This window comes from Pseudophryne corroboree, chromosome 10 (genome assembly GCF_028390025.1).
Source record: "Pseudophryne corroboree isolate aPseCor3 chromosome 10, aPseCor3.hap2, whole genome shotgun sequence".
Classification (NCBI taxonomy): domain Eukaryota; kingdom Metazoa; phylum Chordata; class Amphibia; order Anura; family Myobatrachidae; genus Pseudophryne; species Pseudophryne corroboree.
Window position 1 is genome coordinate 245,019,345 of NC_086453.1, and position 24,995 is coordinate 245,044,339.

At 42.9% G+C, this 24,995-nt stretch overlaps 1 protein-coding gene across 6 annotated transcripts in view; it reads left to right on the forward strand.

The window, feature by feature from the left end:
* Positions 1–24,995, forward strand: part of TTC12 (tetratricopeptide repeat domain 12) — a 344,406-nt gene that overhangs the window by 115,782 nt on the left and 203,629 nt on the right. For all 6 annotated transcript variants that reach the window (XM_063943179.1, XM_063943178.1, XM_063943181.1 and 3 more), the window contains 2 exons: positions 11,186–11,307; positions 12,402–12,461. In XM_063943179.1, coding sequence (XP_063799249.1) covers positions 11,186–11,307; positions 12,402–12,461 — 182 coding nt within the window. The remainder of the gene's footprint in view (positions 1–11,185; positions 11,308–12,401; positions 12,462–24,995) is intronic.

Genomic DNA, 24,995 nt, shown 5'->3' on the forward strand with positions numbered 1-24,995 from the left:
GAGCATCTGACTGCCTTCAGGGTAAATACTGGCTGCTTTTGTATGTAGCCCACAAATGTTAGACAGCTTTATTTTTACACTGCAATGTAGATTTCAGTTTGAACGCACCCTACCCAAGTCTAAATCTCTCTGCACATGTTACATCTGCTCCACCTGCAGGGCAGCATGGTTTTGCCCAGTTGCTTGCTTTTTGCTTTATTTACCAACATGAATCAGGCTCATACAGTAGTTCCTATGTTCAATAAGGAAGATCTTTAATCTACAGTAGAACGTCCTTCTCTTCTGAGAGGATAAGAGACTTACCATGATGTGCAAAAGGCACGGTGATGCCCTACATTATAAACAATGCCCAAAGTACATGCAAAGTTATTTCTGTACACATCTATAAACATCTTCAAACAGAAAGCTGTCCATATATGTATGTAATTAGAATTTATTATTTTTGCCTTAGAGGAAAACACAATGAATATAACTTTAAAACAACTTCACATAGCAAGGAAAAAATTACTGTAATATAATAGTCTTTATTGAAATTCAAATTCACTGGCATCATTCTAAAACTATAGCACATTATTAATATGCCAGCACACATCAAAACTGCCAGTAGAATAAACCACTTTGTGCACAACATACAGTATAAAGGGTATAATTCTCGGAGCTCCTGCAATATACAGACTGCAGTGTAACAAGAGCTGCACCTAGTTCAACTGACATAGGGGGTCATTCCGACCCGACCGCATGCTGCACTTTTTCGCAGCAGTGCGATCGGGTCGGAACTGCGCATGCGCTGTGGCCGCAATGCGCAGGCGCATTATTGCCTGGCGACGCAGCGAAAAGTCCTACAACGAAAGCGTTCGCAGCGGCCAACGCATGAAGATTGACAGGAGGGAGGCGGATCCGGGCGTCAACTGACCGTTTTCGGGGAGTGGTGATCCGAACACAAGCGTGTCCAGGCGTTTGGAGGGTGGATGTCTGACGTCAATTCTGGGACCTGACAGGCTGAAGTGATCGCAGTGGGTAAGTAAGTCAGGACCTACTCCTAACCTGCACAAAATGTTTTTGCATAGCTCGGCTGCACAAGCGATCGCAGCCTTCCTATGCAAAAAAACACTACCCCATAAAATCTGATCGCACGGCAGCTAAAAACAGCTGCCGTGCGATCAACTCGGAATGAGGGCCATAGGGCCTAATTCAGACCTGATCGTAGCAGCAACTTTGTTAGCAGATGGGCAAAACCATGTGTACTGCAGGTGGGGCAGATGTAACATGTGCAGAGAGAGTTAGATTTGTGTGGGGTGTGTTCAAACTGAAATCTAGATTGCAGTGTAAAAATAAAGCAGCCAATATTTACCCTGCACAGAAACAATATGACCCACCCAAATCTCACTCTCTCTGCACATATTATATCTGCCCCCAGGGGTATATTCAACAAGAGTTGGATCCATTCCAACATGCAGTTGTTGGTATGGATCCGACAACCCCTATTCAATGGACGTCCAAATCCGACTTTCGTATTTGGCCGTACACAGGGTTTGGTGCTGCCACTGCTGTCAGCAGCTGCGGATGCGCTGACAGCAGCGGCCAGGGGTGCAGATGGTGGCGTCCGGAGGAGGGATTAACGGCGGCGGGCGTGAGCGGGACGGCGGAGGCGGAGGGAGCAGAGATCGGCGGCCGGTGGGAGGAGCTGGCTGCGGGGGGACATGTCTGCGGTGGCCAGGCACCTCTCTCCCTGCAGCGCTCCCCCTGCCACCGCAGACATGTCCCCCCACAGCCAGCTCCTCCCGCCGGCCGCCGATCTCAGCTCCCCCAGTCGTCTCCTTACCTCAATCCGACTTGTTTTCAAGTCGGATTGAATTTGTCGGAAAGGGGCCAAAACCTGTCGGATTTGGCCCCATTTCCAACAGAAGCACGTGGATCGGCGGCTATTCCGCTGATCCACGTGTTTTCCGACAAGTCGGGAATTCCCGACTTGTCAGAACAAATCAGCACCTATTGAATAGGTTGGAACCCCTTCCGACCTATTTCTGTCGGAAGCTGCCGTCTTTCCGACAAGGCGGCAGCTTCCGACAGTTATTGAATACACCCCATAATGGTGCAATGCGCTGATCCCCTGATGGCCAAGTCAGGGAATCGGGAATATTAAACATGTTTAATAATCCCGATTCCCCAAAACCTGACCAAATTGGGCTTTTTCCACATGTGTACTTTCCCTGGTTCCCTGATGGATCGCCGATCATTCCTGGCAGATCCGGTTGTCAGTGCTGGATCAGGGAATCGGGGCCACTGATATTATATACTGTACATAGTAAAAAAATTGATTTCATATTGTGAGACAAGTGAGATTCAAGAGGTGGAGAGTTCATATACAGGTGGGCTACCCTCATTTAGCAGTTGACCAAGGCTTCTTTTTAAGGACAAGATGTTACACATTCTAATAACAAGCAAGCAAGGTGGTGTACCAGCAGGGGGTCCACCACCCAACCCCCCTATTACCACCATGCAGAGTTTGCGGCACTACAACTGCTTTTTAAATAAAAAAAATCCATAGGGGATGTGGCCACGACTCCCACAATTAGGCCACACCCACCCCACATTACCAGGGCCCAGGCCAGTTCTCTACAGCACTGATTGCACCATCCAGGTGAATTTTAAACAAGGAGCAGCATTTATGCATTGTAAAGTATAGAGGTAGCCACGCTCATCTAGCCTGCAGCTTGTCGTATCCACAGCAAGCCAGGTGCGCAAATGTACCCACGACTAGGAGGTGCACGTGCGTCTAAGTACAAATGCCCATAGGAATACATGGACGGTGTACTAATGCGCAGCTCGGCGTACTAAGTTGTACCTGCACGTGTGCCGCTGCGGCTGTGATGCAGGCTGGATGAGCGTGGCTACATCTGTATATGTCCCTTTGCTCTTAGGTATCCAGATGATAGGTTAACAGTGTCTAAGTCGCCTGTCAATAGGTCGACACCATACGGTTGAGAGGTACAAAATGTCGACAGGTTGAAAAGGTTGACATGACACTGATTGACACAGAAATATTTGACACAAGTTTTTTGGAATAACGATAAATGGAGCACCTCTCCCGTGCGCAGAAATGGCTGCCTGAACCGTAAGTACCAATATGGGGTGTCTCCCGCTCCCCGATAAACCAAAGTACACAAAAGCTAGGTGATGACAGTAATGGGCGCCAAAACTGAATGACAAGCTGAACAATAACCAAGTGCAAAGAAGAAATTCTAGATCATGCAACACCCATACATTAGATAATAGGGTACATTCCTTAACAATACTTGAATTCAGGCGTGTAGAGAGACCTCTGATTTCCTCATGGATAAGCGGACACCTTTTACCGGAATCTCAGTCGTCAGATGTCATAAAAAAACAAAAGGTGAGGGATATCTTGTGTAGCACAGTTTTATTCTTTTACAAAAATTATTTTCCCATAAAAAAAAATCTAAAACATATCTCCCATCAATATGAACCAGAGCACATGCAGTTGGTGCACAACTGAGCTGAGTGTAGAGGTGGATAATTATCAGATGGTCAGAGGATGCAAAGTACTCATTAAAGCAAGTTCTTAAATACCAGTCAGCCTCCCGGGAAATGGCGTTCTGGGTTTTGCGGCAATCACTCCTCCACAAACAGCAAGGTGTCACCTCCAACTGCGCCGACGCGTTTCAGGCCTTATTAGGCCCTTTTTCAAGGCAGATGTGCTCTCTACTGAAAGTTATCCCCTTTTATTCCTAGACTGACCAATCACAAATCAAATCAAAGACAAACATTTTCATATGTGTAAAACATGGCCCCCTCCATTTGTTTACCAATATCACTATAGTTACCCATCATGGTCACATAGTGAATCTGTTGAATTCTTCCCCATATAAAATAAAAATAATCCATATAGAACATTCACATCTATAGGGCAGTGTATATAGTAATGTATTGTAGGGAATGTCAATTTTGCGGACATCATTAATATAATTGTATTGCGGTTCGGTTGTCAACCGCGATACGTCACTTCCGGTGGACTCCGTTGCCAAGCGACAGCTGGAGAGAAGCCCCCTCAATGCAGCGTCACTTCCTCTCTTCGCTGCATCAATAGATTGTTGGGAAAGCCGTTCCTACGCAGCGGCTGAGCAGGGCATCACTTCCGCCGATAGTCCATGTTGCCGGGCAATGGTTAGGAACAGTTCAACTTTGCACAGCATCACTTCCGCCCTTCGCTTGGGCAGGCCGTTGTTAAACGGGACGTCACTTCCGCCCATAGTCTCGCCAATCATACAAATACATATTGTCATGATAACGTAGTCCTAATCGAGTTCATTTCTTTCCATTTCCTCTACTTAAAGTATTCATTCGTCCCGCAGATAATGTTCTTTGTTAAAAAATCCATATATTTCCTAATAAGGAGAATAATAGTTTTGAGTATATAACCCCGAACTCAGGGTAGGTAATATGACTTTACTCAAATTTACAATAAAATAGATATAGTTAAGAACAACCTAAGAGGGGAAGATAAAGTAAATCTAAAAAAAAAATTTCTACAAAAACCATTTTACTTCGAAATCAGAATTAAGGCCCCTAGGTATAAGTGTGTTATATTTATAAATTAGCTGCATTTCAGTTATGGCCAATAATTTTGGGGTGTTCTTCTGGCGATGATTTGCCTCTATCTTTTTCAACCCCACAAACCTTAAAATGTGACTTGAGTCACAATTATGATTTTTTTTTAAAATGGTCAGATAATGCATGTGTTTCAAGGCCCTTTTTCACATTTCTTAAATGTTCACCCACACGTACTTTTAAGGGTCTCGACATTCTGCCTATATAAAACATGTGACATGAGCACTCTATGGCATAAACAACGTTTTTTACATTACACGTTATGAAATCATCTATCAAGTGGACTTGTCCATTAATTTCTAATCTCTCCAGTTTCTTTACACTGTCTATCTTAATGGTTTTGCAGCCCATACATGTTCCACAACGGTGGAACCCCTTGGTGGTAATTTGGCCCTCCTTCTTGAGCTTTGGGAGATCACTCCTGACCAAGCTATTTTTTATATTGGGTGCCTTCTTTTAAATGAATATAGGTCTTTCTGGTAAGGCCCCTGACAGAATTGGATCTTTTTTCAAAACTTTCCAATGTTTCTTAATGGAATTTTCCAATGATTTGTGTTGTATACTATAGTTGGATAAAAAGGCATACTCAAAACACTTGGATTCATCTCTCCTCTGTTCCCTATTTTTCAGAAGTTAATCTCTATTCATCATTAAGGTCTGTTCCTTAACTTTTTTCACATGTTCGGGGTCATAGCCATTATTCTGAAATCTTTTTTCTAATTGTTTGGCCTGTTGTTCAAATACAGCATCCTCTGAACAGTTCCTTCTGACTCTCTTAAACTGGCTATTCGGTATCGACTGAAGCCAGTTTCTATGGTGACAGCTATTCCTATCTATGTAGGTTTGAGAGTCTGTGGGTTTGGTGTAAGTCTTAGTGTATAGATTTCCCTCCTTGACATAAAGTGTAATGTCAAGGAAATCTATGCTCCCCATACTTATATGGAAAGTGAGATCGATATTGAGTGGATTGCTATTAAGATAGATACAGAATTTCTCTAAATCTTCTCTTCCTCCTCTCCATATAAAGATGATATCATCTATATAACGCTTCCATGACACCAGGTTCGCCCCAAATGGGTTGGCACCCCAGACATAGTCCGATTCCCATTTCCCCATAAATAAGTTGGCATAACTTGGGGCGAACCTGGTGCCCATAGCAGTTCCAATTTTTTGGAGGTAGAAGTCCCCGTCGAACATGAAATAATTATTTGTCAGAATAAAACGGACTGCTTCTAAAATGAAACTTTGGATGTTAGTATCTATTCCATTTTTTATAAGAAAATCTGAAACTGCTCCTACTCCTGCATCATGGTCTATTATTGTGTATAACGATTTAACATCGGCAGTGATCATCAGCATGCCATCTTCCCATGGAATTGTTGGTAGATAATTTAACAGATCCTTTGTGTCTTTTAAATGGGACTTATTAGTCAATACCAATGGCTGCAGATGATTATCTATCATTTCGGACAGACTAGCGGTGACGGAGTCAATCCCTGATACAATAGGTCGTCCAGGTGGATGTTGTGCATCCTTATGGACTTTAGGGAGAAGGTAAATCACGGGGATAACTGGTTCCTTGTTCCTAATGAATTCCTGTTTTTTTATCGTTAAGTACATTCAAGGTTTCACATTTCTCAATAAGAGTCTCAAGTTTCTCTTGGATTTCAGTTGTGGGGTCTGCTCTTAGCTTATATGTAGTTCTATCCGCCAGATGGTGCGTTACCTCATTAACGTACCAAATCCTATCCATAACGACTACCCCGCCGCCTTTGTCGGCAGGTTTAATTACCAATTCTTTGTTGGTTTTGAGGGATTTGAGTGCCGCCCTCTCTTTAAAAGTGAGATTACATTTGACTCCACTGACGTTGATCTCTCTTATGTCGTCTTGCACTAGTGTTGAGAATGTCTCTATATAATTACCCTTCATATGATGCGGGTAAAAAACAGATCTAGGCTTAAAGGGAGTATTGGATGTCAATTCTGTTTCCCCTAACTCTCGTACTGTCTCCTTGGTAAGAAAAAACTTTTTTAGACAGAGTTTCCTCACAAATTTTTGGATATCAATGTAGGTGGAAAAATTATCTATTGAGGTAGTGGGGGCAAACTTCATTCCCTTTTGTAAAACTGAGACTTCAAATTTGGACAATGAATATGAGCTAATGTTGAAAATTTTCGTTTTCCCATTCTCATCATTATCCATTGATTCTGATGGGGAAGAATTCAACAGGTTCACTATGTGACCATGATGGGTAACTATAGTGATATTGGTAAACAAATGGAGGGGGCCATGTTTTACACATATGAAAATGTTTGTCTTTGATTTGATTTGTGATTGGTCAGTCTAGGAATAAAAGGGGCTAACTTTCAGTAGAGAGCACATCTGCCTTGAAAAAGGGCCTAGTAAGGCCTGAAACGCGTCGGCGCAGTTGGAGGTGACACCTTGCTGTTTGTGGAGGAGTGATTGCCGCAAAACCCAGAACGCCATTTCCCGGGAGGCTGACTGGTATTTAAGAACTTGCTTTAATGAGTACTTTGCATCCTCTGACCATCTGGTAATTATCCACCTCTACACTCAGCTCAGTTGTGCACCAACTGCATGTGCTCTGGTTCATATTGATGGGAGATATGTTTAAGATGTTTTTTTTATGGGAAAATAATTTTTGTAAAAGAATAAAACTGTGCTACACAAGATATCCCTCACCTTTTGTTTTTTATGACATCTGACGACTGAGATTCCGGTAAAAGGTGTCCGCTTATCCATGAGGAAATCAGAGGTCTCTCTACACGCCTGAATTCAAGTATTGTTAAGGAATGTACCCTATTATCTAATGTATGGGTGTTGCATGATCTAGAATTTCTTCTTTGCACTTGGTTATTGTTCAGCTTGTCATTCAGTTTTGGTGCCCATTACTGTTATCACCTAGCTTTTGTGTACAAGTTTTTGGGGGTTCTATACATGTTTTCCCTGTTTTTGCTTCATGTACTATCCACATGGACTACAACTGGGAATAGTTTCCTTGCCCAAAGCGTGGTGAGCAAAACAAGCCCGTGAGGGTACATGTTTCTACTGATTGTAGTCACCAGGGCTGGTTCTAGATCTTGTGGCGCCCAGGGCAAAAGTTTCCTTTGGCGCCCCCCCCCGACAGGGAAAATAGGGTTAGTGCACACCGTAAGACGTGGCTTCATAGAGAAGGGCTGTGGCCAGTTATGCCCCCTGTAGTTGTGCCCCTTTTAGTTGTGCCCCTTTAAGTTGTGCCCCCAGTAGAATTGTGCCCCTGTAATTGTGCCCCCTGTAGTTTTACCCGTTGTAGCTGTGCCCCCAGTAGAGTTGTGCCCCCATTAGAGTTTTGCCCCCTGTAGGTATACCCCCAGTAGAGTTGTGCCCCCTGTAGGTATGCCCCCAGTAGAGTTGTGCCCCCAGTAGAGTTGTGCCGCCAGTAGAGTTGTGCCCCAATAGAGTTGTGCCCCCAGTAGAGTTGTGCACCCAATAGAGTTATGCCCCCTGTAGTTTTGCTCCCTGTAGTTGTGCCCCCTGTAGTTTTGCCCTTAGTAGCGCCGCTTACAAAAAATAAAATAAAAATAAAAATACTCACCAACCCCACTCCTGCTTCCCAATTGCTGCTGCTGTCTCTGGCCGCCCGCTCCTCAGATCTATGAGAGACATCATGACGTCTCTCCCATAGCGCCGCACAGATACTAAAGGTCAATTAGGACCTCTAGCGTCTGCGGCCACTCCCACAATGCTGTGCAGTGCGCAATGACATCAGGCGCACCGCACGGCAGCATGTGGGAGGGTCAGGCGGCGCAGTGGTGGAATGCAGCGCCCCGGGCAAGCATAACTGTATACAATGTCAAAGTGCAGTAAAGAAGGCAAGTAAGGTGCTAGCATGCATAAAACGGGGAATTGAGACAAGGGACGAGAGTGTAATCCTACTGCTGTACAAATCATTTGTCATTGGTATGTCCGCACCTGGAATATTGTGTTCAATTTTGGGCACCACATTATAAAAAAGATATCTGTGAACTCGAAAGGGTTCAAAGGCGTGCTACTAAATTTGTTAAAGGACTAGAGGGACTGGAGTATGAGGAAAGGCTCACTAGGTTGAATTTGTATACACTAGAAAAGAAGCATCTAAGAGGAGACATTATTAATATCTTCAAATATATAAAGGGAAATTACAAAGAGTTATCAGAGGAATTGTTTAGTAAAAGAACTCTGTATAAACCATGAGGTCACTCGCTGAGGCTAGAGGAGAGAAAATTCCATACGTAACGTAGGAAAGGGTTCTTCACTGTTAGGGCAATAAGGATCTGGAATTCCCTGCCAGAGAAGCTGGTAATGGCGGACTCTATATATGCATTTAAAAACGGATTAGATATATTTCTGACTGAAAAAGATATTCAAGGTTATAGCATTTAAAATATTGACATTGTTAATCTGGGAGGAACATGATTTACAGTTGATAACTAGACATAAAACATTATTTCAATTGGGACATTATAATGAACTCGGCTTAAGACAGAATACAGGTTGAACCCGATGGGCATTTTGCCTCTTTTCAGCCTCATTAACTATGTAACTATGTAACTACAGTATACACATTATGCCAACACAGTATTACTGCCCCTTACACATTACACCACAGCAGTGCTCATTATACATGTTACATCCACACAGTAGTGCCACTTACACATTATGCCCACACAGTATTAGTGCCCCTTACACATTACACCACAGCGGTGCTTATTATACACATTACATCCACACAGTAGTTTCCCCTTACACATTATGCACAAACAGTAGTAGTGGCACTTACACATCCATGATTTTGTGCAAGACACCTGCATGCCTGTTGCGCCAGCCTCCTGATCCTTGTGCTTGGGGGAGGTGGACCATCACCATTGTCATTCAGCAACAAGCAAGCCAGCAAGAAAGGACATGGCAGTGTTAGTGAGTCTTTGGGGAAGGAGCTGAGAAGAGACGGGAGGAGACAGTTGCCCCTCCTTCCCCTTCAGTTGGGCCCGACCAGCACCACTGTCACTTCAATGCTTCCTTGTTCAGGCATCGGCTGCGTTAAGTCCCGGGCAATGGCGGCAAGTGGCACAGCTGACGGTGGCATAGAATTGTAATGCCAGTGGCTGTGGGCCCATTTACTGCGGTGGGCCCCGGTGCATTGCACTGGCTGAACTGACACTAGTTCCGCCGCTGGATTTGGGGCCTGGTTCAGAGATGGACGGCATTGCACAGCTGGTGTGTCTTTGTATGCAGCAGTTGTGCTAAAATATACAAAATCAGCAGCAGATGTCTGTGGTAGAAAGACACCCACTGCATGCTTTTGTGGTCCACTGCTGAGTCCAAAGACGCAGCATCGGATCATCTGTATGATCTTTGGTAATCTGAATTTTACTCAGGTTACTCAGGTTGGCTGGTGTTTTCATGCTGCCGTGGCCAGTGAAGCTGCGTCAGATGACACAGATGCTATTCACAGCATGCCTACAAAATGGGGCTTAAATGCCTCTGTTTTGTAAACACTCCAGTCGATGCCCCCTCCCCGCCCCCAAATGGCTGCAGACTGTCACTCGCCTGACGTCTGCAGCCACACTGCTTCTGATCTGCACATACTCAGGAGTAAATTTACTATAGTGGGAGTTTTTTTTAGAACTGCTGAAGTTGCTCATAGCAACCAATCAGATTCTATCTAACATTTATCTAACTGCTTCTAGAAGATAATAGATAAAATCTGATTGGTTGCTATGGGCACCATCACCAGTTCTAAAAAACTCCCACCTTAGTAAATTTACCCCTTAGTATGGGTAAATGGGGCATTGTGTAATTTAAAAAAACATCAGAATCTGAGTGAAAATTGAAAGACCGTCCGTTTCTGAATCAGGCTTTTGATCTGCCGTATTGTACTGTAATGTGCACTGATGAACATGGAAATGGCACTTTGAAAAGAATGTAATCTCCCTCATTGTGTTCCATAGATCAGGGGTTACTAGAGGCGATATCCTTGTCAAGATCGGTTCTAATAATTTATCTATTGCATGTGCTCATGTTACAAAAATAATTGTCTCCTTGCTTCCATCTGGTGGACAATATTCAATTTTTCAATAACTTTTTTAATATTCCCACCCTGCAGGGTGCTCTGTATTTTTTTTTAGAGTGCCCACAAAAGAGAATGCTTTGCTCTTGTGCTCTAAGGCAGTCTTTTTAGCTTTTCCATTGAAGTATTAATTTTCCTATGGAATGATTAGCCATTTATAGATATTGAGTTTTCTGGTGGTTTGTGATTGAAAAACAACATTACCTGTCCCCACCATCCTCCAATCTCAAGGAAATATTTTGCAGTATTACTAAATCTAATATTTATTAATTGCTACTATAATTTATCCTTGATAACCTCTGACTCATACCTCCTTTTGTCAAGATGTGCAGGCCTCGAAAAGGTTGTAACCTTGTTGGGAACTAGATGGGTCTTTGAGTGAACATGGTTGTGTTATGTAGCCTGGGGTTGGTCTTGTGGTCACTTTTTTTTATTCTCTATTCTTCCAGCACTCAAAGATCTTGGAAATGAGGCATATGCCAAAGGAGACTATGAAAGTGCAGTCCAGCATTATAGTGAAGGGCTGGAAATACTGAGAGATATGCAAGTCTTGTACACTAACCGTGCTCAGGTAGGCATATTATTGTATAAAGGGACAAATAAGGTTTAACATACAGTAGATTAGATGATTTTCTTTTCTGAAACCTAATATCTAGGACCATTAAAGGGTGATGTAGAGGGTAAATAGGTTAACATAATAAAAAAAAACGGTTTTCTATAATTAACACAAAAGCTATACAGTAGGGGCTTATTCAGTTATTGGTGATGTTTGTCTGGGCACATACCAATTATAGACTAATAGGGGTCGGCACCGCTCTGGATTTAAGATCGCAAGGAGTTGTATATATACCCTTGCGAGTGGACCAACAGTGTGTAACAATAGATGGATCCCTGATAGGGGTGCTTGATGTAAAAGTTGTCGGTGCTCCCAGAGTCAGTGGTATAAATTACAGTGTACAAAGAAAAAAGGCGGAGGCGACGACCAGCGATAAGAAGCCCATAGGCTTCTATAGGGTATCGCCATCCAAAGATGGTGATTCCCTGGGCGGCGAAAACCTGGCGGCCCTTTCTTTGTACATTTGAAAATGGGGGTTTTACCACATTTTTCCCTTAGAACATCCCGCCCCAGATCTCTATGATCTTCTCCTTAGATGCAGCTTCACTAGTTACAGTAGTATGAAAGCACTCGCTATCCAGTCAAACTGGGAAGATACCCAGATGGCCGATGTTAATGCAGATGATCCGATGTAACATCTTTGGCAGCAACAGATCAGAAAAGCCGTCAGGTTGGCATCTACTTACACGAGACACATCCTGCACCATTAACATTGCATGGCCGCTGCGTACATGTTGTCCATTTGTGTATGTGTTTTTCATATTTTAATTGTTGTAGTGCTAAAATGTTTGTCAGTGCTGTACAACAGGAGATTGTGTAGTATTGTCAATGAGATATCCAATACAATAAAATAAATTGACTGGCATTTTAGCGCCGTTCCATTAGGTAACCTTTGCTGCTCTGATTCTTGGAAAAGGGTAGCAATATTGTGATGCTACAATTATATCAGTAGTTTTGGAAAGCTACATTGGATACATTTGTACACTATGTGGAGCTGGCAGTTGTGATAATCTTGTATTAGTATTATGGCTTTTTTTCCCTCTTCACAGGCTTATATAAAAATGGAAAAGTACCAAAATGCAATAACAGATTGTGAGTGGGCATTAAAGGTAAGCAATTCGTACAGCGTAATTCAGTGTAGCTAAAGAAAATTTTGTTCATTACACAGAGTGGCATTTATTAATGTTGGGATGATCTGCAGTAATGTAGATCCCATCAAGTTATTGGGATTTAGTTTTTGTGTCTGGTAACCATACAAAGAATTCTAATGAGAAGTAATTGTGGACACTCGGCCTTGACGGACCCCAGTCCACCTTACCCCCTTACCTGTTCCAAATTAGCTTCTCCCAAAATATATAAGCCACTCCATATTTCCATGTGATTAAAAAAAATATTTTGTTGATTTTCCCCTCTGTATGGGATTTGCACCATGTATTAAAGGGAAATATTCTATAAAGTATCAGTTATACAGAGTCTGTTAATATTTAAGTTCAGTTTATTTTATATAATATTTTTGTTTGTGTACAGCACTTTAGATCCTATAAAAATTTTAAATAATGGCCCAAATGTATTAAGCCTTAGAAAGAGATATAGTGGAGACAGATAAAGAGTGATAATGCACCAGCCAATCAGCTTCCTAACTCCATGTTGCATGCTGTGTTTGAAAAATGACAGTTAGGAGCTGGTTGGCCAGTCAATTATCCCTCATTGGGGCAGATGTATTAAGCTTGGAGAAGTATAAAGCAGTGATAAGTGGTGATAACGCACCAGCAAAATCAGCTCCTAACTGACATTTTTTAAACCCGTAATGATTGGCTGCTGTGTTATCACTTCTCCACTTTATCGCTTTTTAAGGCTTAATACATTTGGGCCAAAATGCTATATAAATGACATTATGATTATTATGAGTATTATTTATTAGATGGTAGTAGAAAATGCCATCTATGTCTCTTTATCCTAATGTTCCACCCACAGAGATCACTTTACCACTAGTGACACTAGTCCTACAGTACATAAATCGCTTATTTTCTAACACTTTAATTACAAATCGGAACAAAAATAAAAGGCCTCCATGGTCGGCCCAATCCATGCTCAGATCCAACTAAAGCTTTGTCAGTCTTGCACAATTCACAGAAACATCTTGCAGCCAATAGGGGCAGTCCTAGCAAAAGGAAAACTGCTGGTATGTATAGAATTGGTAAATTGAATATTAGTCCAGCCAAACAATTGACTCCTCCCACTGTGTATGGATAACTAGACAGACCTAAAGGCACTTGCTTTATTTGGGACTACTGTAGGTCTCCAGTAGAAGCTGGGCCCTGTAGCTGCCATTATAAGTATTGAATAGGACAATATAGGAACAAGAATGCAGGTGCACCATACAACCATTAAAATTATAAATAACCATCATATCCGAGGTGCTTGGCACATATTGGCCAATATATGAGCCTGCCCACCTTCTTCACGTTGAATAAGGTAGGCAGGCTCATATATTTGCCAATATATGCCAAGCACCTCGGATATGATGGTTATTATAATTTTAATGGTTGTATGGTGCACCTGCGCTCTTGTTCCTATATTGTAGTATTAAGTCCCAGCAAGGTAGCACATCCCATTATAAGAAGGTAGGGTGTGCAGTCCAGGCCCCCTACCCACAAGTATTAAATAGGACATATTTCGCTAATTTTTAGAGGTTAGTAGCTGTTAGTAGGGTAATAGACTTTATTATGACTACTTTGGAAAAGCTTTCTAATAGTGATTTAAATATGCCAGTTACACATAAACATTTCTTGGGAACTGATTGACAGTGGTTAGAATGTTAGTTCTAGGAAGGCAAAAGGTGAATTGGTTTCTCTTTTATATCACTCTAAGAAATGCGTGACTGGAAACCTGAATATGTATTGAGGAGGCGGAAATGACGCAGGCAAGAAGAGACAGGAGCCAAGCAGCCTGTAATTTACACATAAAGAATCCATTGTTCCGTTGCATACCTTTAGAACTGTCATTGACTTAATGTCTTTATTACTCAATCACTTTTTTAAAGCAACTGTAAGTTTATATAAAACATGTATGTCACAGTACAGATGTAAAATGTTTTGTTCTCTGCATCCCATTTAGCCAAAAATGTTTATAATGTTTTATTATTTTAATTTAGTCCTCACAGTTCTATTTGTCTTATTAACTTTATAATTATGACTGTGGAAATATTTAACCCTAAGTGAAGTTGGAGCAGATTTATGCATACATAGGTACAGTAACTGGTTTTCTTCTAAACAGAAAGTGTAAACTAATCTGACTCCTATATTTTAATGAATTTTATTTTTCATACTCCCATTCAAGACTTGTCTTGTATCAGAATCAGGGGCACCACAAAGTTTTTAAGTCGAGGGGGTGGTGGTGATCAAGATATGATTTAATTTTGGCACCCCTAAATCGTTGAATCATGCCCCCCTCGGTGGCTGCTTTACTTACCCACCACACCACCTACCTGATGACAGAGGTAGATTGATCTATCTATCTATCTATCTATCTATCTATCTATCTATCTATCTATCTATCTATCTATCTGTCTGTCTGTCTGTCTGTCTGTCTGTCTGTCTATCTATCTACAGTACATAAACACATATGCATGCATTTATGTTAAAAACAGCACAGAGAACACTATCTGGATTGCATATAATGTATTAGAATACAAATACAACAATAATGGGCTCAATTATTATTTATTAAGTTGTAGACGCAATAAATAGAATTTATTGCCCAGATGTATTAAAAATCACATTCAGGGACATGTTGTTATGAGTCGCCACTGCAGCTCATTCCTGTATGTATTCTGACTGTCTCCTTGCAACCATTATGCTGGCTGCTATGTGCAGCAGCACGCCTGTTTGGAATGACCTGTTACCTGTCTCCAACCTTATGATTCCTGTGATTGGTCTCTCTCCCTTTTATTTGGGATCCTGGACAGTTCTGCTCCCTAGTGAGCTCGTCACCTGTACAATTCCCAGTCTGTCTGTCTGTTCCTGAGTCTTGGTTCCCTGCCTTTGTGTGCCTGCATTCCTGTATCCTGCCTCAGTCCTCCATGTGCTGTCCTTGCCAGTCCTGCACCCATGCCCTGTTAGATCCTGCCCTGTACCTGCCATCCTGTGTCTATACCTGCTCCATGTCATTGTCTTGCTGTGGCCCTCCAGTTATTGATCCAAGTACAGGCTCCTGCCAGGTCTCTATGATTATATCCTGCCAGCTCTGGTACATCCACTCCAAGTGTGTCTATAGTCACAAGTCTGCAGTAACCTACAGTATCTCCGGAACATCTGAACCTGTATTCCAGTCACAGTTTAGCCACTGAGTTTTCATCTGTTATTGCAGACTACAGCCTAGTCACACTATTTATTCAGCTAGCCTTTCTGCAACTAGGTCCATGCTGTCAGCACTCTGCTTTCAATCACAGTACACACTCAGCACCTGTTTGTTTCCCAGCAGTTAACCATCACCTGGCTGCATTCACCTGCAACAAAAACTTTGTTAATTTAGTCATCATTCTTATGTCCAGTCTGCCTGCAATTAATTCTTGTCTTGCCAGCTGCTACATGTTTATTACCTTGTAGTCTCCAGCCTATTGTGTGAGCTCCTACTGTTAGAGGTTTAATTCCAGGTGGCATCTTAAGTACCAGTGAATGCATATAGCTCTGAGGGAACAGGAGTGGCTGTTATTGTTAGAATAGCCTCTCACAAGCTCTAGGGGTCTCACACACAGTGCTTGAGTTCCGTAACATTATCACCACCCACACAATACTGGAGAAAAGCAAGATGGTTCTTGCTCCTCAAAATCTGGTCCAGACCTCCACCTCAAGCCAAAATCCAGAAAAAGTTTCAGTTCCGGTCCTATGAGGCCATGCAAAATCTCCCATCACAAACTTGCCTAGGATTTTCAATTCCCATAGAATCTGCAGCAGTAGATTTCTGCACATAAACATTTTTCTGACAATTTTAACCTTTGTCAGTCATGTGGACAAAGAGTTAACATAATGGCACCTCTCAAAATGACTATTCATTGCCTCCTCAGCTTGCCAGCACTGGGAGTCCTGAACAACTGAGGATTCTGCAGTCTCTAATTGAGCAGTTGCTAAGACAATTTTCAGAAATAAATTGACTAATTTGTGAAATGACTAGAAGTTCTTTGGATGCCACGAAAGTCGCTTCCCTGTCAACTGAGGCTGAAAAGACCACCAGCTCTGGATCCCCTAGTACTTGGGTGACTTCTTCCATGCTGACTGAGAGGAGAATCCAGAGTTTTCTGCATCCCAAACTTTCTGAGGCAGAAAGGAATATCTGCTTTGCATTATAGTGGAAGTCCAAGTCACTTCATAAAGGACTGCTCCCTCTGCAGGTCTGGAAACTATAACAACTGTCAATTTACCAAAGTCCATGCTGATAAGTCACTGCTAGTGGTCATTCCAGACTTCTCTACTTCCAATAAGGGCGCCAACGGTTCCTAAAAGGAAGATCAGGTCTATAATTGGGGTCCTGTGACCCGGAGCCCTAGGTTGGGAATTGGGAACCAACTGAAAGTAGATGAGTCCTTCAATACCAGGGTAATCCCTCATCTTACAGCTTTAGGGGACACATTTAACACTATCCTTCCTAGAGGGCGTCCTGAAGCCCCAGGAGGGGTTCCTATTCCTGAATCAAGTTCTGTGACCTCTGGAGGGGTAATTCCTGTCTACACCCTAATAGGGGAAATGCCAGCTGATGACTTGACCCCACAAGGGGTAGCTAATTTCCCAGTCAATGGCTTAACCCCAGGAGGGGAAGCAGATGTCTTAGCCAATAGCTTGACCCCAGGAGGGGTAGCTAATGTCTCAGCTGATGGCTTGATCCCAGGAGGGGTAGCCACTGTCTCAGCCAATGGTTTGATTGCAGGAGGGGTAGCCAATGTCTCATCCGATGTCTTGACCCCAGGAGGGGTAGTCAATGCCACAGCCAATGTCTTCACCTCTGAAGGGCCATCAATGTCCTGACTCCTAAAAGGGAATCTGATGGTAAGACTTCAGAAGGAATGAATTATGCATCGATTCCAGGAGGAGTGTTCAATGTGCCGTCCTGGGAGGGGAGTCTGAGGTACCAACCCAAGGAAGGGAGTCTGAGGTACTGAACCCAGATGAGGGGTACAATGTTCGGACCCCAGAAGGAGCATAAAAGTCTCCAGTGCCAAGAGGGACATCTGATAGTTCAGCCCCAGGAGGGAAATCTGATACTTTCTCCCAAGGAGGGGAATCTGAACTCCTAGTCTGAGAACAGACTTCTAAAATTTCTGGTGCAGGTGCCCAGGAGTTGATCATCACCTTAAATACAGTTTTCTCAATGTCATCTTTAAGCGCGTCCAACACCAATTTGATTTCATCCATCCATTCCAATAAAAATATCCAGAGTGCTTCTTCAGTACCCATTTTCTTCTAGGGAGATGTAGCTCAATTATGTGCCCTGTCTCATCGGTATCTCACCGATATTCAGTCGGACTTCTCAATCAGCATTACTCCTGCCAATGCACTTAATTATTTTCTCAGTGCCTTTAGAGGGAAAGCCTTGGACTGGGCAAAGGCTTTTATCAAGAACAATGATCCACTACTCTTTGATCATTCCACCTTCTTAAAAGCAACACAACAAGAATTCATGCCCAATTCCAGACCCTGTTATATCTAGTTCCAGTCAAGATCTCCCTGCTACAATTCCTGTCCCACAAATGGGACTTCATGCCCTGCTGGCTATAAAGAGAAACTTAATTTCTTGCCGGTTCCAGAAAAGAAACTTTGGCCCTGTCAGTCCCGTGGAGGGACTTCATGCCCTGACGGTCCTAAAGACCAAAATCCAGATCCAGTCATCTTTTATGGAAAACTGGAAGTTTCATGAATTAATGTTGCAGATTTAGATGTGGCTCCACTTTGTTCTTTGACAGAGATTGTGATGCGTCTTCTCTTGTCCTTCAGAGAGGAGGCTAGAAAGTGAGCTGACCAGTTAATAGCCTCCAGAGATCCTATTCTAAAGGACGTGGGGTCCTTCAGCCAAGCTGTGGAGAAGAGGTTTGGTGTCCCGAAGTTAGTTCCTTCTGGAACTTCTGAGAGTTCTGTTTCACCAAACTAGGACTCAGTTACCAGCAAAGGAGTCAAGTCTGCAAGATCTGGGATTCTGAGGGGTTGTCAGTGTCAGGATTATTGCAGCACAGTAACCTCTTTACCTAGACCTCAAACCTGAAATTTAACTGTTGGCTATGCTTTACTGTCCTCATCTAGTAAAGGAGTTATGAACAAATCTGAGCCACTGTCTCTGGTACCTGTTCAGTCTGTCAAATTTCCTGACTATGCTCAATCAAGCCATGTACCATCTGTCTCTAAGATGAACACCATGATCCTTCCTTTGGACGTAGACCCCACTGTGCAGCATCATGACATCATGCACTCAGAGGGCAGCACACTGCCATGTTATGCTGCTGGATTGTGGAATATTTGCGTCCAGCAGATTATTACTATAACACAGTGTGAAATGCACCTTGCTGTGCGCAATATATAATACTAAAATCAGTAAGAGAATGTACACACGTACTTGTTCATGCATTTATAATGAAAGAACAACATCCTTCACTTTACAAGCTTTCATTCCTTTCCCGAGCACAGCATGTATTGCCAATTGCAGTTACTTAATTTACAGCATAACTGTGGGAATAAAATGGTTGCAGCACATTTGTCCTGTAGACTCCATACTCTTATATAAGCCGTACTGTATAGCAGACAAACAACATAATTGATGTGAATAGAGGACGTTAGAAACAGCTTTGTTGGTTACATTGTACTTTTTATTTGGCGAATAAACTGACTTCTAAATGATTTATAATATTTCAAAGATGTCTATTAAAATAATTTTATGCTTACAGTTAAACAAACTACCTTATGTTTACTGAGAAATTCACAGTCAACATAATGAAAACATCTTAAAGGAAATTAGCTGAACAGCAGTGATGCTTTTAATTCCTCCGATAAAAGATTAATACTGTTAGAAACGGAATCATAAAATGTCTGTTTATGGCAAGAACCTTCTTCTGAATTCTGTGCACACCCTGGGCAGCAACAGAAGTCATTTCAGTGCTACGCTATTAAACTTCAGGTCCCCCACAGCCAATATATATATATATATATTTAAGAAAAAGCAGTTTACTTTTAACTACATAAAAAGCTGCTACTATAAAAGCAAACAATTTACTCACTCTTGAAACTGGTGGCTCAGATAAACCTTGTGTAATTACAATTTTCTGGATGGTTATGGCATAGGCAGCCATCTGCATTTGTTTTTGCAGTTTTTATATTTCGTTATTGAGTTGCTTAAATAATGAAATCTGTTTAAAGAAGAAGTATACATAAAGGGCCTCACTTAGGGGTCAGTCAAATGGCAGGAGATGTTCTCGCGCCCACGAGTTAGTGCAGCAACAGTCACACTTTACGGCAGCTTGGAGTTGCACAATTTTGTTCACAGCCCCGTAGGGCTGCATACAAAATTGTGCAAGTTCGGGGTGAGATCGGGTCGCAAGGGGTGCGAGATGTAGTGCTGTTGCATGCTTTTCTGTGTTGTGGCAAAAGCAATTCGCACCCTTCGCATGCAATTGGATTGACCCCTTAGAGTTTATGTGCCGTAAATATACGCATTTTGGGGGGAGATTCAGGTAAGAACAAGCTGCCATTGGAAGCTCTTGTTTTGCATTTATCAGCCAATTACAGTAGGCTGATTCTGTACACAGCTCCATAGGCTGCAAGTAAATTCAGCCTTCTGTGAGTTCATGTGCAAGTCCCAGAACTCATTCCAGCGGCTACCACACTTAATTGGCCCTTACTTACTTACTGTGGGTTGCCAAGCATAACATGAGTACAATAAGGGAACGCTCATATAAGTGTAGCATAAGTGTAGCATGTCCCTTGGATATGTGACCTAATGAGACCTAGACACATCCCCAGATATTTTTTTTCTAGGGGCAATGTCCTTTATGAGTACTGTTGGCCTGAGTTACATGCAGAGCCGTAACTACGTGTGTGCCAAGGGGGCTTGGCACACAGCGCAGTTGCCCTGGGGGCGCACGGCCAGCGGCATGTAATGAGTCAAATTGACTCATTACATGCCGCCTCTGTGTGCGCCGTGCGCCGCGCTGGAGGAGAGAGACCAGCGCCGGAGGCAGCGGACAAGGAGGAGGAGGGAGGGGGAGCAGGGAGCCGCAGCAGCGCTATGTTATTGGTAGTAAGCGCCGCTGCAGCATCCCCCTCTCCTTCCGTATTGGCTGCCCGGCAGCCAATACAGAAGGAGAGGGGGATGCTGCAGCGGCGCTTACTACCAATAACATAGCGCTGCTGCGGCTCCCTGCTCCCCCTCCCTCCTCCTCCTTCTCATCTCACTGCCGCCACAGAGGGAGCAGCACGAGGAGCCTGTCAGCGGGGAGAAGGTAAGTATATTCCCTCCCCCCTCTCTCTCTCTCTCTCTGTCTCTCTCTCTCTCTCTCTCTCGGACACCGCCTGCCGCAATGTGTAAAAAATGGGACTGGCTGCCGCAACGTGTAAAAAATGGGACTGGCTGCCGCAATGTGTAAAAAAGGGGGATGGCTGCCGCAATGTGTAAAAAATGGGACTGGCTGCCGCAATGTGTAAAATGGGACTGGCTGCCGCAATGTGTAAAAAAGGGGGATGGCTGCCGCAATGTGTAAAAAATGGGACTGGCTGCCGCAATGTGTAAAATGGGACTGGCTGCCGCAATGTGTAAAAAATGGGACTGGCTGCCAGCAATGTGTAAAAAAGGGGGATGGCTGCCGCAATGTGTAAAAAATGGGACTGGCTGCCGCAATGTGTAAAATGGGACTGGCTGCCGCAATGTGTAAAATGGGACTGGCTGCCGCAATGTGTAAAAAATGGGACTGGCTGCCGCAATGTGTAAAATGGGACTGGCTGCCGCAATGTGTAGAATGGGACTGGCTGCCGCAATGTGTAAAAAATGGGACTGGCTGCCGCAATGTGTAAAATGGGACTGGCTGCCGCAATGTGTAAAAAATGGGACTGGCTGCCGCAATGTGTAAAAAAGGGGGATGGCTGCCGCAATGTGTAAAAAATGGGACTGGCTGCCGCAATGTGTAAAATGGGACTGGCTGCCGCAATGTGTAAAAAAGGGGGATGGCTGCCGCAATGTGTAAAAAATGGGACTGGCTGCCGCAATGTGTAAAATGGGACTGGCTGCCGCAATGTGTAAAAAATGGGACTGGCTGCCGCAATGTGCAAAAAAGGGGGATGGCTGCCGCAATGTGTAAAAAATGGGACTGGCTGCCGCAATGTGTAAAATGGGACTGGCTGCCGCAATGTGTAAAAAATGGGGACTGGCTGCCGCAATGTGTAAAATGGGGTCCTGGCTGCCGCAATGTGTAAAATGGGGTCCTGGCTGCCGCAATGTGTAAAAAATGGGGACTGGCTGCCGTAATGTGTAAAAAGGGGGACTGGCTGCCGCAATGTGTATAAAGGGGGACACCGTCTGCCGTAATGTGTAAAAACGGGGACGCTGTCTGCTGTAATTGTAAAAAAGGGACGCTGTCTGCCGCAATGTGTAAAAAGAAGGACCGGCTGCCGCAATGCGTTAAAAGGGAGACTGGCTGCTGTAATGTGTAAAAAGGGGGACTGGCTGCCGCAATGTGTAAAAAGGGTCTATCTGCCGCAATGTGTAAAAAGGGGGACTGGCTGCCGCAATGTGTAAAAAGGGGGACACTGTCTGCTGTAATGTATAAAAGGGGCTCTACCTGGTGTAGTGGCGCTACTGTGCAGCGTAATTTGAATAATGTAGACTACTGTGCACCGTAGTATGAATTGCTATTATTTTGTGGCCACGCCCCTTCCCCGTGAAGCCACGCCCCTAAAAAATTGGCGCGCCTACGGCGCGCTCTGCCCCTATCTTACATGGGGGGGCGCCACTGTCGTTTCTTGCACACAGCGCTAAAATGCCTAGTTACGGCACTGGTTACATGTACCTGGCGATGATGACACTAGTTCTATTAATTACTTTAGCTGATTATTTATTATTATTTATTATCGGTTTCTTATATATTATATTTTGTTTTACAATTGTTAACAACAGTGATAAAACAAAACTGAGTAATAACAGATAGTAATAGAGGTAGGAGTGAAGAGATGTACGTTGGTGGACTTTGGTTAATACCCTTGTGTGTGAGTAAAAATATTTTATATTGAATACAGTAGAATACAGGTAAAAATGGAGGGACTGACAGAGTGAATCCGCAGACAAAGAGCATCTAGTGAGGAAAATTAGCCTTGCAGCTGCATTCAGAATGGATTGTAGTGGTGAGAGGTTTTTTTGGTAAGATCTGTAAGAAAACTATTGCAATAATCAATGCGGGAGATAATGAGATCATGGATTACAGTTTTATCAGTGTCTTGTGTAAGGTACTGTATGTTAGTATTTTGGATATACAATTATGGTTATATCCTGCGCTCACCTTCCTTGGGTATTGGTTGTGTCAGCAAGATTGCAGATGAGGCTGAACCCCTAACCTCACAATACAATGACAAAAAAGAAGTTTTGCAACTGCGCCTGGAAAGTATATGAGTTTGCAATGTTTGATAATATACTTGTTTTTATTAACTATTCAAGATAAGCTACAAAATGTACATGCAAAATAAATTTGCTGACTCTTAATGATATGAAAAATAAGTACAAGAGAAAAAAAGAGGAAGAAAAAAATATAAAAAAATACTAGAAGAAAATTATTGATCGATGTAGGGAAGATGCACAACGATGTTGAAAAACGTATAAAATAAAATTAAATAAAAACATGCAAAGACAAAAACAAAAAGAAAAAAAGGGGGGGGGGGCTCTTTGCAGATACTTTGTATATGCGTGCATACACAAAATATCATGTGGTCAAATGTAATGTCCAAGTGTTATGCTTGAAAGGAACGTGGCGTCCCACTTCCTTATTAACGCACTTGATGTTGTATAAATTATCTAATACTGTATTCCTTCACACAGTCCTGATTGTATGTATGTTCCAAGGTGACTTAACGTTCCTCTATATTAAAATTAAGTCTATTGCAAGCAGTGATGGTGGGCAAATGTCCTTTGTGGGATTCTTTAGTCCAGCGGCGTTAGGGTGAATAGGGGGTACCCCCGGTGGGTGAACGGGGGGAATCTCAGAGGGATTGGTAATAATTGGCTCCGGACTGGCCGCTGTCTGACCTCCGTCGGGAAATGGTGGAAAAACGCCTGTTTATACAGACGCCGTCCACCAGCCCGATCAGAGGGACGCGATCCTGTCTCTGAGGGGGAAAGTAACACCGGCTTAGAGACCCGAAACGGGACTGTCCGCCGTGTACTCCCCCCTTTTTACAGAGCTTTTACCTGAGTCTCCTTTGATCGTATCCAGACGCCCGTCTCCACTCGGCTTCACCTTGCGTCCTCCGTCTCCTGGTGCTGAATCTCCTTCCTGGTGGTCAGGACTTGCGGTCACGTGACTCCGAGCTCCGTTCTGGTCCCTGTGCGCCTCCGGAGTCACCTGCACGCCAGAGGTGCTGGGCTGTGTGAAGTGGATAATACAGCTAACAAGTTGAAGAGTACTGTGTTGTTCACTGGATCTGTACTGCTCCTACGCGTATCGACCCATGTGGGTCTTCGTCAGGGAGTCCTTGGTAGCCATGTTTGGTGAGGGCTATTTAACCCCCTAAACTCATTACCTCATCAGAGGGGGGGGGGTGTCCAAAGTGTCTATCAAACCTCATCATAGGGGTGGGGGGGTGTGGCCAAAGTTGTCTCTTCAAACTGACAGGATTTTAATGATGTGATTATATAGGGAACGGAACAAAATAATGACAATGGGTATCAAATAAACGGAATACATTAAAATGTAACAAACAAAAAAACAAAAATGAATATACCACGATTACAGATTAGTATAAAGAACATGAAATGTAGTTCTAAATTGATGTTAAAAAGAATAACGATAAATAAATAAATAAATCAATTAATTAAAAATAAATGAAAATGATGATGAGATGCGGTGGAGATGAGTATAAGTATGTATTATTTATAACATAAAATAAACGATATTGTGTAAATAAGTCATTAAGGTAGGAAATATTGTAATAGTCTGGAAAATAAGATTACTGTTGCAGAAGATCGTGTTTGGTACATGTGATATGGATGGGCTATCTATAAGCATTTAGATAGTATATGGGTAAATGGGCATAACACAATGCTGTGGTGCATAAAATTGGACATAGGTATGGATAACAATATGGGGTTAGGTGTGAACAGAAATTGATTTGAGATGAATATGGGATGAATAATAAATTAATTTAGACATATATACAAATGGGATTATGATTGTCTGAAGCTAGTGATTTAAAGTATAAATAACAGCATTTCATTTCTAATTTAGGTGCCAGATGATTATCTCATAATAATTGCCCTCACTTCATTGTCTGCATTAAGGCCGTACGGTTTTAGAGTCTTTAATGTATATATCCATTTTAACTCCTCTTTATTAATTAGTTCCGTGAAGTCCCCTCCTCTCCAATTGGGTGATACTTGTTTGATACCTAGGATTTTCATACCTGCAG